At 41.3% G+C, this 17,880-nt stretch overlaps 1 protein-coding gene across 1 annotated transcript in view; it reads right to left on the bottom strand.

The window, feature by feature from the left end:
• LOC115172259 (otoferlin-like) overlaps window positions 1–17,880 on the bottom strand; it is a 29,471-nt gene that overhangs the window by 10,352 nt on the left and 1,239 nt on the right. The window contains exons 4-26 of the mRNA XM_029729531.1: window positions 16,048–16,132; window positions 15,763–15,922; window positions 14,264–14,450; window positions 10,254–10,440; window positions 9,728–9,951; window positions 8,130–8,238; window positions 7,641–7,827; window positions 7,320–7,440; window positions 7,015–7,115; window positions 6,727–6,817; window positions 6,192–6,308; window positions 5,845–5,997; window positions 5,467–5,656; window positions 4,974–5,098; window positions 4,748–4,882; window positions 3,372–3,533; window positions 2,301–2,420; window positions 1,955–2,116; window positions 1,543–1,705; window positions 1,337–1,407; window positions 1,209–1,235; window positions 915–1,043; window positions 730–805 (exon numbers count right to left, since the gene is read on the bottom strand). Coding sequence (XP_029585391.1) covers window positions 730–805; window positions 915–1,043; window positions 1,209–1,235; window positions 1,337–1,407; window positions 1,543–1,705; window positions 1,955–2,116; window positions 2,301–2,420; window positions 3,372–3,533; window positions 4,748–4,882; window positions 4,974–5,098; window positions 5,467–5,656; window positions 5,845–5,997; window positions 6,192–6,308; window positions 6,727–6,817; window positions 7,015–7,115; window positions 7,320–7,440; window positions 7,641–7,827; window positions 8,130–8,238; window positions 9,728–9,951; window positions 10,254–10,440; window positions 14,264–14,450; window positions 15,763–15,922; window positions 16,048–16,132 — 3,082 coding nt within the window. The remainder of the gene's footprint in view (window positions 1–729; window positions 806–914; window positions 1,044–1,208; window positions 1,236–1,336; window positions 1,408–1,542; window positions 1,706–1,954; window positions 2,117–2,300; window positions 2,421–3,371; window positions 3,534–4,747; window positions 4,883–4,973; window positions 5,099–5,466; window positions 5,657–5,844; window positions 5,998–6,191; window positions 6,309–6,726; window positions 6,818–7,014; window positions 7,116–7,319; window positions 7,441–7,640; window positions 7,828–8,129; window positions 8,239–9,727; window positions 9,952–10,253; window positions 10,441–14,263; window positions 14,451–15,762; window positions 15,923–16,047; window positions 16,133–17,880) is intronic.

The raw sequence follows: 17,880 nt of genomic DNA, 5'->3' as shown, positions 1-17,880 counted from the left end.
CTGGCCACTTCAAGGAAATGAAACACTAGCCACTTTAATAATGTCTCCGTATCTCGCACACAATCTCTGCATAATAGTGCATTTTGGATTCCAAAACAGTTGTTCAAGTTAGTTTTCTATAAATATTTGATGTATCATGTTATGTAAAAGCTATACATAACACTGTATACGCACTAGATGTGGTTTTATTAGTCATATTATTCTTAGTCTACGTTCATGGCAGGCCCATGGTAATATATAGCAGGAGAGTAGGAGGAGGTCATTATCTGAGTTATGAAGTGATGGAAATCATGGATTCATGTCTGTGTAAATGTATGCAGTGATGAACTACAGCAGAGATGTCAGGGGTCATGTGAAGGGTTAGTAGTACGGGTGGTCATGATTTGAAGAGGACAGCATGTATTAGGCACATGAAAGCGGACATAGAATATAACCTGACAACATGATCATTCCCTTTTACCGTAACAATTATATTCTACTTTAAACTCTCAATCAATATACAGAGATTCATGATTATGCTGGACTATCTAATCATGCTGGACCATCTACAAGACATAGTATCTACTTGTCAATTTCTACCAAATTAACAAACATCAACAACCTAAACAACCTAAATTGATGATACATAATACGATATATATTTGTATGAAATGTGTACAGATATGGTTTAGATCTAATAGATTTGCTGCTCTTGGGTTTTCCACATTAGTTTAGGATTGTTTTTGTTACCGCCGCCCTCAGCAGCAATATCCTGGTCCTCTTTCTCCTCAGCATCCGCCATAGCTGCCTCCTGAGCCTTGAGAATCTACAGAGTAAGACACACAAACCAATAATATCCAATACATATTGACAGGATCACTTTTTAAATTCAATTATGAGTATTAAAATGTAGCCATTTTCCCTGGTGGCCTCACCTCCATCAGAGTTTCGATCGAGGCAAAATACTTGGACCACCAATCCAACATGCTCTCATCAAACTCCTCCTCCTCCACCTCGTCTCCTCCTTTCTTCCTTTTCTTCTTCTTCCCTCCCTTCTCATCCTCCTAAAATATCAACGCAAGGTTAGATTGCAGGTTGCAATAGGCCTTTTACTGTTTCCAAACTACTGTACTAACCTTTTCAAATAAAATGTCACGTTACAAATACTTTTAACATCGCTCCTACAATGAGACAAGGAAACATTCCCAGATCTACATCATAACACCTACCTCAATTTTAACCACAGCATCAGACCCCTGGAAAATACCACACAACAAATTATATCAATCATATTACAACTCAGTTAGGATGTTTTTATTCAAGTTTATTACTAAAGTTAACATTCATGAGATCTTACAGAGTCCAGCTTGACCATGGTCTCCATCTTCTTGATGGTGGGCTCTGGCTCATAGTTGACAATGATCTCCTCTGCGAGAGGACAAAGACTGCGTTAGTATGTACAAATCACAGTGTAAGGGCACAGCGAGGTGTGCGTTTGTTTGTGCGTGTGTGTTCGTTTGTGTGTGTAGGTGCGCGTGTGTGCGTGCGTGTATGTGTGTGTACCTTGAGTGTTCCAGTTGTTGGCGTGCTTGTCTGCTGCCCGGTAAATGAACTTGCGTAGGGTGGTGACAGCATGGTTCCCCACCAAGGTGTAACGACCGAAAGCTCTGCAGTCCACCACTCTGATGTTCAGGGGAGGGTGGAGCAGCTCGTTCTCAGGCAGATCCTGGAGAACACAAGCTCACAGTAAATGAATGGGCTAAATGTGGCACCTTTACGGTGTCATTTCCTGTTTGTAAAATGGTTGTCTGGTTAAGAAGACGTCATATAACCAGATTACAACCAATTGTTACAATAAGGTAAAGATTTAGTTTTCATGACGCCGTCACAGTGTCATGGGAAAGTCGTTATATTTTGGTTGTTATCAGGTGAGATAACCAGGTGAACGATGGAATGATTTTTAAAAAGAACTTACCACCTCAAACATCTTAACCAGGGTGCCGAAGTTGGGATTTTTCTTGTAGTTCTGGATGAGGGAAGACTGGACTCCTTTACCAGCACATTCTATGTCTACACGAGGCCTGTCCACCGCGGCTAGGTTGACCCTCTTCAGGTCCCTCAGGCCCCAGAACAGCACCTACATTTCAGTAACACTTTATTTAAAGGGTACCTACATAAGGACTTCATAACACATGTATAACCCATACATACTACATTCATAAGCAGTACATAAGGATTTCATATGTTACATAAACATTTACAGTGCAATATTTACAGTTAAACTTCCTGTATTTCAAGGCCAAGAGGAGTTTAATTCCCACCTCGATCCTGTACTTGCTGAGGACTGGTCTGATGCCCAGAGGGACAGGTAGGATGGGACCACGGTCCATGTCTGTCGGACCATCGATGGGCGGCAGGTCAGCTTTACCATGAGGACCAATCTGAAACATGAACAGACATAATATAATTATAATATAAAATATGCCATTTAGAAGTGGCTTTTATCTCAAGAGACTTACAGACATGCGTGTATACATTTTAAGTCTGGGTGGCCCTAGGAATCTAATCAAAGCATTTATAATTACATGTCTGGCAGACATTTTGTTTGACTGTTATTAAAGGCCCAGGGGATTTTAAATGCCCAATGCACAAGATTTTCCTGTGTTTTATATATATTTCCACACAATGAAGTTGGAATAATATTGTGAAATTGTGAAAATGATGATAAAAATTTGCTGATTGAAAAGACCGCCTGAAAGTTCAGCATGTTTGGTGGGATGTAGTTTTTAAAGTTGCACTATGCAGAAATAGTTTCCTTAACTGCAGTTAATGTGACAAAACAAGTAATTATAGTGTATTGTACCATCTAAACCGCTGTGAAATATATTTTCCATAAAACATTGTATTTTCAGCTGTTTGAAGCTGGTGTATAAAACCGAAAGTAAAAGACGTAAAAACGAAACTTAATAACGGGAAGCTTAGAAATAGCGCACATAGAACTGATCTACCACTTCTTAGACTTGCTTTCCATGATAATGACAGGTCTATAACCCACATTTATATGTGAAGTTGGTCAGACCACTCAGACCACTCAGACCACTCCCAGATAGTCCTTCAAAATTCTTGCTTGAGAAATTGCCCTTTGCTAAGAAGCTATTTTTGTTTATTTTTGACCATTTTAATGGAAAACAATCACAGTAAGGTACTTAATTGTTACACAGCAATGATTTGATATTGAGATAAAAATGACTGCATTGGACCTTTGACCTAGGAAATCTCTGAATACATCAACTTTGAAAGGCAACTTGAAAGTCAACTTTCAACTTCTACCAACCAATTTCCCTCTACTCTTAGACAAATAGTGTGGAAAGTTGACCTATTGCCGGGCTCACCTGCAGCAGTTCGAAGGCCGCCAGCATTTCTCCAGCGGTGCAGTTCCCCCTATAGATCTGGTAGTACTCTAGTTGGGGGGGGAAACGTGGAGGTCCGTAGTGTTCATCCGCCATCTTGGTTATAGGCTTGGCGAAGGTCCTGCCCATGAACTCTGCTTTGCCCTGGAGTCACATCATAACATGGGATACAATCAAATATAACCTTAAACATCTGTGGTAAATCAAGGTCCACACTACATCCACAAATATTAAGGTTTAAATATTTGAAAGAATGGTCTCTTTGGTATACTGTACAATCTACAATCCAAGGAAATTGGCCGGTGTTTACATTACAAGCGTTTTAAGAGAAAAATGTGACATTTAAAAACAGTACCATAAGAAATACAATAAAGGGTCTTCATGGCACGTCATTCATCAATAAGTTAAGTATGGCATCAGCTTTACCTAACACAGAAGCATGGCTTGACAATGCACATGCTTCAAAGCTCAAGAAAACACAACAGAACAATGAAGAACAACTAGCCTGGTTCCAGATCTGTTTGTAATGCTTTGACAACTCGACCATAGGAGTTATCTATACGCACAAACAGATCTGGGACCAGGCTAGAAAACAATGGCAAGACACCCAAACATAACCACTGTACCACATAAGCAACAAGCTTTCATTGAAGGAATGCAAGAGGGATAAGGCTGATGTCCAGTGAATTTGTCGTTTCAGCTAAATCTTATACCTCTTGCATGCCTTGGGCCAAGGCTCTCCAACCCTGTTCCTGGAGAGCTACCGTCCTGTAGGTTTTCGCTCCAACCTTAATCTAGCACACCTGATTGTAATAATTAGCTGGTTGATAAACTGAATCCATGTGACTGAATCAGGCTCGTTACAACTGGGACTGGAGTAAAAAACTTCAGGAGGGTAGCTCTCCAGGAACAGGGTTGGAGAGCCCTGCCTTGGAGCATAACGCTACTACAAACTGTCAATCAGAATTCAGTTCACACTCTACTTATCCAGAGTAAAGGTCATCCAAAACAATGGTGTTTATGTTCAGGAATAAATTGTATGATCATCAGTTGAGTCAACATATACATTCTTTCAAATATAATTCATAACAATTCTGTCCAATCTGATAAACATATAAGGTGCCACATTCTTTTACAATGACGCTAACAAAGTACATGCTACAGTATCTCATTCAAATGCAGAGCCTAATTCATATTTGAATGACATTTATGTTACTTAGACGACTTGAGCAGCAAGGAAAGAGTGGTCTGGAAATCTAAACGACTGTATGCGTTGTCAGATGATCAATTGAAATTTAGATAGAATCTGTTATGATAGATCTGTTCTGACATGAGTTCTAACCAGGCATCGTGCTTACCACCGTGTCCTGGTCATAGATTTCTATGACGATGATAGGCGGGTCGTCCCTCAGTTCTCCGACTTCTCCAAACAGTTCTACGTTGTCATACACCATCAGCTGGTCCCAGGTGGGGCACAGTGTCTCATTCAGCACCTGGACAGAGAGTGATATTCATTCATCGATTCATTAAATTCACTCACCATCTTGTTACTCTCATTCACCATTCTGCACCATGTTGTCCTACCTCTGTGACCTGGCTGTGTGTGGAGAAGAAGACCCTGGCAAAGGGGTCTGAGAGGCCGCTGCTGTCTGCTGCAAACAGGCTGCGAGCCTGATACATATGGACCCTCAGCTGGAAGATCTGCTTCACTGTGGAGGGGGAAGATTCACAAGCATTTATCAATGAGATACTCTAGTTTCCCTTATTCATAGTGATACAATATGTGCACAAAATTTGAATTTTAAGAAAATACATTTAGATTCAAAGTCAAAGTTCCCTGACGGTCTGAGGGCAGCCTGGTGGTCCCTAAGACCTAAGACCACAGGGGTAAGGCCAAGGGATTTGTCTACTCAAATCATTCTATTTCTATGGAGATGTGTACACATGCACGGGACATTATCATCTCCCTTACTCATGTAGACCACAGATAATGTAAGCTCTTATCCATGAGATTCCTTAGTTATCCCTTATGCGTGGTGATATACGCGGCTCATCGGACACCATCGGTCTCCCTTACTCATGTAGGTGAGGCTGATGGGGGGAGCAGAGTGCGAGCCAGGTCCTTTCAGCATCTTGTTCTCCTCAAAGCCGTTGGGCAGCCCAGACAGGAAGTCCTTCCTCTGACGGTTCAGACCCAGCCACAGGTAGATCTCTGTCTTAGCCTGCACTGTCCAGCCAGCTGCACCAAAGCCCTTCTTACCAGGCAGCTGGGGTGATAAGGCAAATACATGAATGGAAAATCAGATGGACACACCAGTAGTGATTCAGAACTAGCGAAAAAGGGATGGCTGTAAATAATACAATCTAATGAATTTCAAGCCAAATCAATAAGCAGACATTGGAAGAGGAAGCATGCATTGGTTTGGTTACGGATGTAGAGTAACTATGCACAGACCTTGAAGAAGATGGTTTTGACTTTGCCACAGTCCTTCCCAGTCTCCTCGTCCACCACGGAGTGCAGGATGTCTTTGGAGGGGACACGGGCGTAGGCAATACGCTTGTTGTTACTCATCATCCAAATGTAGACGTCAGGAATGCTGTGCTGCGGCTGCAATTACACGTAGAGGAACCAAACAACCAACCAATCAAACAAATATTTCTTGGAAAATGTGTAGTTCAAACATATATACATATACGATAAAAGAAAAGAAAGATGAACAAAGACTTCTAGAATGCTATCAATAGTTTTAGATGTATTAACAAATGATGTACATACGGTATATGCACCCCTTACTGACTTACCTCATCAGCTAGGAACCTGAGCTTCTGGAGGAAGTTCTGAACCAGCTTGATCTTATCTCTCACTGTGTTCTTCTTCACCTGCGTCCTGATGGTCTTTGCCTGCTGACCTATGCTCTCCTACAAGCACACACAACGAGACGATGATCATTTTTAGCACAAAAACACAATATGAATCAATAAGATAAAATAGTAGATATAATAGTAATGGTGGTCCCGTGTGGCTCAGTTGGTAGAGCAGGGCACTTGCAACGCCAGGGTTGTGGGTTTGATTCCCACGGGGGACTAGTATGAACCATTTTGAAAACGTATGTAAGTCACTCCGGATAAGAGCGTCTGTGAAATGTAGTAGGAGGGCTATACAAACAAGTCTTACAATGCATTATAACCACATCATAATGTATTATACATGTAGGCTTTGAGTAAAGTGTTACCCACAAAGATAATACACAGTATATAATTATATATGTCATTCTGTGGTGTTACCAACATAATATATAAAAACATCACAATATTCTTTGGCTCATGTGTGCCGTACCAGTTCCCTCATGCAGGACTTGAGTCTCTCCTTGTCCAGCTTGGTCCTCCCAGTCTGATTCTGGTCATTGTTAGCCAGAGTCAGAAATTGACTGAAGAAATAATTAAATGTTAGCCATATCTGCATCCCAAATGGCACCCTATTCCCTAAATAGTGCACTAATTTTGACCAGAGACCTGGTCAAAAGTAGTGCACTACATAGGGAATAGGGTGCCATAATTGTGTAAGTAAGTAGAGAGCAAGTATGGCTTGGCTAGGCTCAGTAGTGTGGAAAGGGTAAGTAGACACCTGCATCCGTTGCCGAGATCCTCCAGGACCCCTCTCAGTCTGCGTTCCGGATAGGCCTTCTCTGTCTTAATGACCTCCTGAACATCGTTCAGACCCTCCTCCTGTTGACACAGTGTTATAGACATGTTAGAACATTAGGATGCTTTAATAATGTTGTTGAAAGTGAAAATAACAGTGCTGGGAATTGCCAGGGACCTCACGATACAATATTATCACAAGATTTTTCCCCCAACACTAGAAAATAATGTAGTAATTATGTTGTTTTTACACATTTTGATGGGTATTAAGGTGATTGACTGACTCACCAGTTTATCTGCGATGTTGTCCATGATGTTGGCATTGTACAATCGTCTTCTCTGGTCCTGCCACCAGCTCTTGATGTAAATACATGGCTTCTTCTCAAAGTAAGGCAGGTGGAAATAGTTTCTGAAAGTTTGAAATGCATAAAGAGAGACACTGAAACCTGACCTAGTGAGATCTACGATCTGGTTGCAGTGAACAACAATCCCAGTTGGAAAACTAGCTGAAGTTATTGTTATAAGAACTAGTTCACAAGCAGAACTAACATCATTTCAACCAGCTTTCCCCGCTGTAGTACTCTGCTTATGTGTGTGTTGGGGTCTGACCTGTCGGTGATGACCGGTTTCATGGGCGGGGTGGAGGATACTGAGACCAGGTCATTATCATCCCCCTCCTCTTCATCACTGGATCCTTGGATCAGCTCTGACTCCTCTTCATCTCCGTCTCCCCCACTCTTCTTCCCGCTACTCGATTTGGGTTTGGTCACGCCGTCAATTTCGCTCCCATAGTTACCTAGTTAAAAGACGCAAGTTTAAAATGTGATGACGAACATGACAATATACAGATCATCAAAGATTGGTTTCCCAGACACCGATTAAGCTTAGTCCTATAGACTAAAAAAACACAGGACTAGGCTTAATCTGTATCCGAGAAACCTGCCCTACATGTGCTACCTGCTGCCTTAGTATTATGGTATAAAGTGAAGTCAGTTTTATTGATACAATAGGGCTGAATGCTAACCTGAGTTCAATGTGGCTTAACTTTGCATAGATCATGCACTGATGTCAAGGGGAGTGAGTATTGAAGCTACCGACCTATTGTAACCTCGAAGCTGATTGGTTTGTCCCCGATCTTCCTGTCAATCATGGTGGCCTCCAGGAACACCCCGAAGAGGAAGAACTCCTCTACTTTCCCTGTGGCGCTCTAGATGAAGAGACACAAAGATTAACATGGACATACATTATAACAGGAATAATTCTTCCACCTTCCCAGTGGAATTCTGGATGGATAGGGAGGAGAGACATAAATATTCATATGGAAAACATTATCAGGAAGAACACCTCCACTTTCACAGTGGTGTCCTGGATGGACGGAGAGACAAAGACTGAAAGGATACTTTGGGATTTTGGCAAAGATGCCCTTTATCTACTTCCCCAGATGAACTCATGGATACCATTTTAATGAGTTAGCGGTAGTTTCGCGAGCCAATGCTTACTAGCGTTAGTCTATGGGTATCTAATAGCATGCTAGCATTGTCATTCTGTCATTGTGCTAACGCAAGTTAGCATTGGCTCGCGAAATTACCTAGCTTCCTTCATACTGGACACGGAGCGATAAAAATTGTTTCCACGAGTTCATCTGACTCTGGGCAAGTACATTGCCAAAATCCCGAAGTATCCCTTTAATATGGACACCCTCATATGTGATTATTAAGCAATAAGGCATGAGGGGGTGTAGTATATGGCCAATATACCATGGCTAAGGGATGTTCTTAGCCACCACAAACCCCAGAGGTGCCTTATTGCTATTATAAACTGGTTACCAATGTAATTAGAGCAGTAAAAATATTTTTTTTGTCTTACCCGTGGTTTACAGTCTGATATACCACGTCTGTCAGCCAATCAGCATTTAGGGCTCGAACAACCCAGTTTATAATTAAGCAATAAGGCCCGAGGGGGTGTGGTATAGGGCCAATATACCACGGCCAATCAGCATTAACTGGAGATATCAGCCAATCAGCATTAACTGGAGATGTATGCCTTGATAATGCTGTGATGTGTACTATATGGTGTCTGATATATGAAAATATAGTGTATAAGAGTATGGTGAGTATTTCAAATGATGAGCATACTGAGCATGCAGAGCTCTAGTTCAGGACTATGGCAAAGACCAGAGACGCTTACATAGACGCTCTCTCGCTCGACTGGCTCTATTGTGTGACTTACATTGTCTGAACACATAAAAATACCTCTATTAATGGAAACAGTCAGTTAATAATGTAGCATCAGCGATTGGCTAAATAAAGATGATCAATAATTTAGTCAGATTGCACTGTGATGACCTGTTTGTTGTGAGCTGTGAGTCACAATAGGAGGGTTTATCTGCTTGAGCAGTCACCCATGAGAGGGAGGGAGAGACAGAGAGAGAGACACACACACAGAGAGACACAAAGAGAGAGAGACACACAGAGAGAGAGAGAGAAAGTGGTAGAGACAGTGTGTGTGCGTGTGTGTGTGTGTGTGTGTGTGTGTGTGTGTGTGTGTGTGTGTGTGTGTGTGTGTGTGTGTGCGTGCGTGCGTGCGTGCGTGCGTGCGTGCGTGCGTGCGTGTGTGTGCGTGCGTGCGTGTGTGTGTGTGTGTGTACGGGCAAGCGTGTGTGAATATTTACATACATGCATGTGTGTGAGACCCACCTCTGAGATGTTAGGCACCCCCTCCACCTGCACCTCGGTGGAGCTCATGATATCCGGGGAGGAGGTGTCCAGGATCTCCACACCTAGGCTGAGCAGCAGGCGGGCTCTGAAGGACACCCCCTCCCCCAGACCCTCGTTCAGGTCCTGGTGCTCATCCATGATGGTGTAGCTACGAGTGGAGCCATACATGTTCACCCAAGCCGGACCCAGGGTGGGAAGGAAGCCTGGCAGAGTATGGGTGCAAAGAGCATGGCAATTTGGCAAGCGCTTTTGGAGATTGGAGCGGTAACACAGCCAACTGCGGATCACACACTGGCAAACCGCAAAACACCTCTCTTGTCGGTTACAATTTGTCAGAGTATTTCATGAGGTAACACTTTCACAATTTGCTCCAGCTGGGTCTTGGCACCTATTGCACTTTCCTTTACTCCATACAAACACCAAATATAACAAATGAAAGACACAAGAAAGAAACACAATACACAGTATCTTCTGAATTAAGGGAAACATTTCTACACTGAAGAACCTTTGTCTCCATCATTGGCGATCTTTCTCAGGTCAATGAAGTGTGTTCCGAGGGCCACGTCGTTCACTTTGTCTGAGTCTCGGATCTGGACCTTCATGCGTTTGCAGAGCGGCGGAAACATCTCAGTGAAGACGATCTGCTCGTTCCAGATTGGCTCGTAGCTGCTCTTCTGGATAGATGTTTTCCCCTGGGATCACAAAGCAGTCCACATAAACAATACAATAAAACAAGTTGTGCCCATTGCATATAACATAACATAGCATAGTATACAATGATGAGAGAAAGTTTGTGAACCATTTCGGATTTTCTGTATTTCTGCTTAAATTTGACGTAAAATGTGATTAGATCTTCTAAGTCCTAATAATAGATAAAGTGAACATGATTAAACAAATAACAAAAACAATTGTAGTTTTTCATTTATTTATTGTGCAAATTGGTCCAACATTCGATTTCTTTGTCGGAAAAAATATGTGAACCTCTAGATCAGGTATTCCCAAACTGGGGTACGGGGGTACGCGCAGTGCCGTCGGGGGTACACCAAATAAAAATGGGATTCACATTTAAAAAATCTATATATAATAATAAAAATACAAAAACAAAAAAATCTTCACATTTTCAAACAGTACATTTATATTTTCCAACGGGGCTATACATTTAGGTGAGGTTTTTTTCTCGCCTGAGTAGCCTTGTTTCAATGCCTAAAATAAAATTAAACCATGTAGTGTTCAGCGAAATAACAACACAATGTCAAATACAGGTAGCCTCGTCAAATAATTAACATCCAATCACATTAACCGTTACTCTCTCACGGAAATCCTTCACTCTTGCGCAGATATATACAAACGAAACATGACAATTTCAAAATTAAGCCACAGGAGTTTTTTGAGCGAGAATAAAGACGACTTTCGAGTAGTAAGACATGTATAAAAGCAACAGATACCATTAATAAGAAGGGGCTAGAAGCATCTTATATGGTGAGCTACCGAGTGGTGAGGACAGGCAAGCCCCATACTATTGTGGAGGACTTAATTCTTCCTGCTGCCGTGGATATGGTTGAGACAATGCTGGGGGAAAAGGCCCAAAAAAACTATACAGACAATATCTTCATTAAACAACACTGTTTCATGACGCATCAGTGACATGGCAGGAGATTTTTTGAAACAATTACAGCTTCGCATACAAGCCAGAATTCTATTCGTTACAGCTGTATGAGTCAACAGACGTGGTGGGCCTGGCACAGCTCCTTGTATATGTCCGTTACGTTTATGGGGAGTCAATTAAGGAAGACATCCTCTTCTGCAAACCACTGGAAACCAGGGCAACATGAGAGGATATTTTTTAAGTACTCGACAGCTTTGTGACATCAAATGGACTTTGGTGGTCAAGTCGGCTCCTCTCCTTGTTCGGGTGGCGTTCGGCGGTCGACGTCCCCGGCTTTCTAGCCATCGCCGCTCCATTTTTCACGTATCCATTTGTTTTGTCTTGTTCCCTGCACACCTGGTTTTCATTCCCCAATCAATCTACATGTATTTATTCCTCTGTTCCCCGTCATGTCTTTGTGAAAGATTGTTTGTGTTACGTGTCTATTGTTGACTGATTTGTTTTTTTCCGTGGTATTTTCACGAAGATGTTTATTGTTAAACATAATTCTTGTGACTGTTTTGCCTCAATAAAGTGTGCGCCTGTTCACAAATCTCTGCTCTCCTGCACCTGACTTCGCTACCAGTACGCACACACCTGACAGTGTTGGTATCTGTACTGATGGCGCAAAAGCCATGACAGGGAGACATAGTGGAGTGGTAACGTGTGTGCAAGCAGTTGCTCCCGACGCTACTTGGGTACACTGCAGCATCCACCGAGAGGCTCTTGCTGCCAAGGGAATGCCTGACAGCTTGAAAGACGTTTTGGACACTACAATGAAAATGGTTAACTTTGTTAAAGCAAGGCCCCTGAACTCTCGTGTATTTTCTGCATTATGCAATGATATGGGCAGCGACCATGTAACGCTTTTACAGCATACAGAAATGCGCTGGTTGTCAAGGAGCAAAGTATTGACATGTTTTTTTAAATTGAGAGACGAGCTTAAAGTTTTCATTACTGACCATAATTTTCACTTGTCTGACCGCTTGCATGATGACGAGTTTCTCACACGACTGGCCTATTCAATGTGGGGGACAAAATTGAGGCTATGATTAAGAAGTTGGAGCTCTTCTCTGTCTGCATTAACAAGGACAACACACAGGTCTTTCCATCATTGTATGATTTTTTGTGTGCAAATGAACTCAAGCTTACGGACAATGTCAAACGTGATATAGCGAAGCAACTGAGTGAGTTGGGTGAGCAATTACACAGGTACTTTCCGAAACGGATGACACATACAACTGGATTCATTATCCCTTTCATTCCCTACCTCCAGTCCACTTACCGATATCTGAACAAGAGAGCCTATTCGAAATTGCAACAAGCGGTTCTGTGAAAATGTAATTTAATCAGAAGCCACTGCCAGATTTCTGGATAGGGCTGCTTTCAGAGTTTCTTGCCTTAGCAAATCGCGCTGTTAAGACACAAATGCCCTTTGCAACCACGTAAATATGTGAGAGTGGATTCTCCACCCTCACTAGCATGAAAAATAAATACAGGCGTGTGTGGAAAATGATTTAAGACTGAGACTCTCTCCAATACAACCCAACACTGCAGACTTATGTGCATCCTTTCAAGCACACCCTTCTCATTAAACTGTGGTGAGTTATTCACCATTTTTTATGAACAAATAAGGTTTTGTATATAAGATGGCTAAATAAAGAGCAAAATGATTGATTATTATTATATTATTATTTGTGCCCTGGTCCTATAAGAGCTCTTTGTCACTTCCCACGAGCCGGGTTGTGACAAAAACTCACACTCATTCTTATGTTTAATACATGTATCGTATAGTGTGTGTGTGGCAGGCTTACAATGATGGCAACAACAAAAAAAACATTTGAGAGTGCGCAGACCCTGGTGCTAGAGGGGGTACGCAGCTGGAGGTTAAATGTTTGAAGGGGTACGGGACTATAAAAAGTTTGGGAACCACTGCTCTAGATTAATCTGCTCAATTAAGTGTAGTAAAGCAGTCACACGTTTAGTATTTGGTCCCATTGTCCTTGCTACAATGACAACATCAAGCTTGTTTTGGTAGTGTTTTGGAAGATATTTTGCCCAATAGTAACTGAATGGCGAATGATGACTGGAGTCATTTTCTTTATAAGTGAGTAGATGAGATGCTTCTGAAGACTTCTATATTAATCCTGATAATGCCATTTAAGAAAAAACATAAATAATGATGAATGAGAAAGTTACAGAGGCTACAACAAAACATGTAACATCTCACCATTACCAATAACAGGGGAGATTAGCATTTGTTGGAGGGGGTATGATCTTTTTGCCTCTGTAACCTTCTCACTCATCATTATTAATGATCTATTCATGATTATCCATAATCGTGGTAGCATCCACATGAATGTAGAAATATTATATTCTTAATAACAATAACAGTGACTCCAAAATGGTAGACATTATTCACCATTCAGTTCCTGTTAGCCAAAACATAACCCGAATAAACTGCAAATGCATCCAATGAGCTTCTAGAGTCACATATTTTTTCCAATATGGGACCAAATACGACACTTTTGAATACTTTAAATCACTTAATTGAGCTGATTAATCTAGAGGTTCACATATTTTTCCCAACAAAGAAGTTGAATGTTGGACCAATTTGCTCAATACATTTTTTTAAAAGTGTTATTTGTTTAATCATGTTCACTTGATCTATTATTAGAACTTAGATGAAGATCTGATCATATTTTAGGCCAAATGTATGCAGAAATACAGAAAATCCTGAAGGGTTCACAAACTTTCTCTCACCATTGTACTTTAACATAGCATAGAATAACATAATGTAACATAGCTTAACGTAATGTAACATAACATAACATAACACAGCACAGCAACAGAACAGTGCTATTACTTACCCTCTGGCCAGCGAAGAGTATTTGTACATAAGGGTCCACAAGGTCCTTGTTCTCCCCAATGAAAGCCTTCTTGACATTAGCCATGATGCTGGTGTTCATCTTGGGAAGGCCCTCAGCTCTGTAGATCTTCACATAGTAGCGAGCCCACTGACGCTCCGCGGGAACCCCCTCAGGTAACAGGAGGTTACTGAAACCACAGAATTAAAGACAAACACTTGTAACACATTGCATTGTATCTCTATGACTAAAACAGCAATAGTAAGTAATCAAGAATTGTGAGATGGGAGAGCTGTCACAGGAACTCTAGAGCTTGGCCTATTGCTGCTTTTATTGCTACAGTATTACGACTACAGTTTTACTACCACAGTATTATTACTACATTATTACTACTACAGTATTACTACTGCAGTATTATTACTACAGTATTACTCATAAATGATTATCACCACAGTATTATTACTACATTATTACTACTGCGGTATTACTGCCGCAGTATTATTACGGCATTGTTACTACTACAGTTTTACCATCGCAGTATTATTACTACATTATTACTACTACTGCAGTATTATTACTACAGTATTACTTATACATTATTACTACTACAGTATTATTACTACAGTATTATAACTGCATTATTACTACTACAGTATTACTACCGCAGTATTGCTACAGTATTACGATAAATTATTACTACTACAGTATTATTGCCACATTATTACTACCACAGTATTATTACTACATTATTACTACGACAGTATAACTACTACAGTAGTATTACTACAGTATTACCACTGCAGTATTATTACTACAGTATTACCGATAAATTATTACTACATTATTACTGATCAAGTATTACTGCTACAGCATTATTACTACATTATTACTACCACAGTATTATTACTACCTTATTACTACTACAGTATTATTACATCATTATTACTACTACAGTATTACTACTACAGTATTATTACAGCATTATTATACTACTACAGTATTACTACTGCAGTATTATTACTACAGTATTACAGATAAATTATTACTACTACAGTATTATTACTACATTATTACTACTACAGTATTATTACCACATTATTACTACTTCAGTATTACTACTGCAGTATTATTACTACAGTATTACTGATAAATTATTACTTCTACAGTGTTATTACTACAACAGTATTATTACTACATTATTACTGATAAATTGTTACTACTGCAGTATTATTACTACATTATTACCACTACAGTATTACCACTACAGTAGTATTACTTTTTTATTTCTGATAGATTATTACTACGACAGTATTATTACAACATTATTACTACTACAGTGTTACTACTGCCGTATTATTACTACAGTATTACCGACAAATTATTACTACTGCAGTATTATTACTGCGTTATTACTACACTATTATTACTAAATTACTACTACAGTATTACTACTACATTATTACTACTACACTCATATCCCCAATAATACGTTGGTCGTTTACCCTTCTATGTCATCTTCATCGGTTTCGGTGGCCTTGTGTGGAGTCTTGATGTTGTCTCCTTTCCCCACGACGGCGATGTCACATTTAATGTAACCTTTGCAACCGGCAGTGATGTCATCAGGGTCAGAGAGAAGGGCCCATTTGTGGAAAAACTGGTGTTCTATTAGACAAAAAAAATACAAATAAGCGACATTCATATGTGAGGTATACTGATCAGTACCAAAGTCATTGAGTATAGACATAGGTCACTAGTAGCTACTATGTTTCCAACTATTCCTCCCTGACCTGGATGCGAGTAGACGGTGCCTACATCCAGTTTGAAAGAGCCAACCAGAGTCCCACTACGCAGGAGGTTCTTGGAGTGGATTACCTGAGGGATGGATGAGCAAAGTGACGATTGCAATGTGCATCAATAATATGTGACCTGAGTTGAATATTATGAATGACTGTATAAATGATGGACACAGTGATCAAATCAAATTGTATTTGTCACATGCGCAGAATACAACAGATGTAGTAGACCTTACAGTGAAATGCTTACTTAGAAGCCCTTAACCAACAATGCTTTAAGAAGTTAAGAAGAAAAACGTGTTAAGTAAAAAAAAGATAGAAAATAAAAGTAACAAATAATTAAACAGCAGCAGTAAAATAACAATAGCAATAGCGAGGCTATATAAAGGGGGTACCAGTACAGAGTGAATGTGCGGTGGCACTGGTTAGTCGAGGTAGTTGAAGAAATATGTACATGTAGGTAGTGTTAAAGTGACCATACATAGATAATAAACAGAGAGTAGCAGCAGCGTAAAAGAGGGGTCTGGGTAGCCCTTTGATTAGCTGTTCAGGAGTCTTATGGGTTGGGGATAGAGGCTGTTAAGAAGCCTCTTGGACCTAGACTTGGCGTCCGGAACCGCTTGCCGTGCGGTAGCAGAGAGAACAGTCTATGACTTGGGTGGCTGGAGTCTTTGACAATTTTTAGGGCCTTCCTCTGACACCGCCTGCTATAGAGGTCCTGAATGGCGTGGGCTTGGCCCCAGTGATGAATTGGGCCATACGCACTACCCTCTATAGTGCTTTGTGGTCAGAGGCCGAGCAGTTGCCATACCAGGCAGTGATGGAACCAGTCAGGATGCTCTCGATGGTGCAGCTGTAGAGCCTTTTGAGGATCTGAGAACCCATGCAAAATGTTTTCAGTCTCCTGAGGGGGAATAGGCTTTGTCGTGCCTTCTTCACGACTGTCTTAGTGTGTTTAGACCATGATAGTTTGTTGGTGATGTGGACACCAAGGAACTTAAAGCTCTCAACCTGTTCCACTACAGCCCCGTCGATGAGAATGGGGGCGTGCTCTGTCCTCCTTTTCCTATAGTCCACAATCATCTCCTTTGTCTTGATCACGTTGAGGGAGAGGTTGTTGTCCTGGCACCACACTGCCAGGTCTCTGACCTCCTCTCTATAGGCTGTCTCTTCATTGTCGGTGATCAGGCCTACCACTGTTGTGTTGGAGTCATGCTTGGCCATGCAGTCATGAGTGAACAGGGAGTATAGGAGGGGACTGAGCACGCACCCCTGAGGTGCCCCCGTGTTGAGGATCAGCATGTCGGATGTGTTGTTCCCTACCCTTACCACCTGGGGGCAGCCCGTCAGGAAGTCCAGGATCCAGTTGCAGAGGGAGGTGTTTAGTCCCACGGTCCTTAGCTTAGTGATGAGCTTTGAGAGAACTATGGTGTTGAATGCTGAGCTGTAGTCAATGAATAGCATTCTCACATAGGTGTTCCTTTTGTCCAAGTGGGAAAGGGCAGTGTTGAGTGCAATAGAGATTGCATCATCTGTGGATCTGTTGGGGCGGTATGCAAACTGGAGTGGGTCTAGGGTTTCTGGAATAATGGTGTTGATGTGAGCCATGACCCGCCTTTCAAAGCACTTCATGGCTACAGACGTGAGACCTACGGGTTGGTAGTCATTTAGGTAGGTTACCTTAGTGTTCTTAGGCACAGGGACTATGGTGGTCTGTTTGAAACATGTTGTTATTACAGACTCAGTAAGGGACAGGTTGAAAATGTCAACGAAGAGACTTGCCAGTTGGTCAGTGCATGCTCAGAATACACGTCCTGGTAATCCGTC

This window comes from Salmo trutta, chromosome 33 (genome assembly GCF_901001165.1).
Source record: "Salmo trutta chromosome 33, fSalTru1.1, whole genome shotgun sequence".
NCBI classification, from domain to species: domain Eukaryota; kingdom Metazoa; phylum Chordata; class Actinopteri; order Salmoniformes; family Salmonidae; genus Salmo; species Salmo trutta.
Note: the sequence above shows the minus strand (reverse complement) of the source record. Positions and strands in the feature narration are given on the sequence as shown.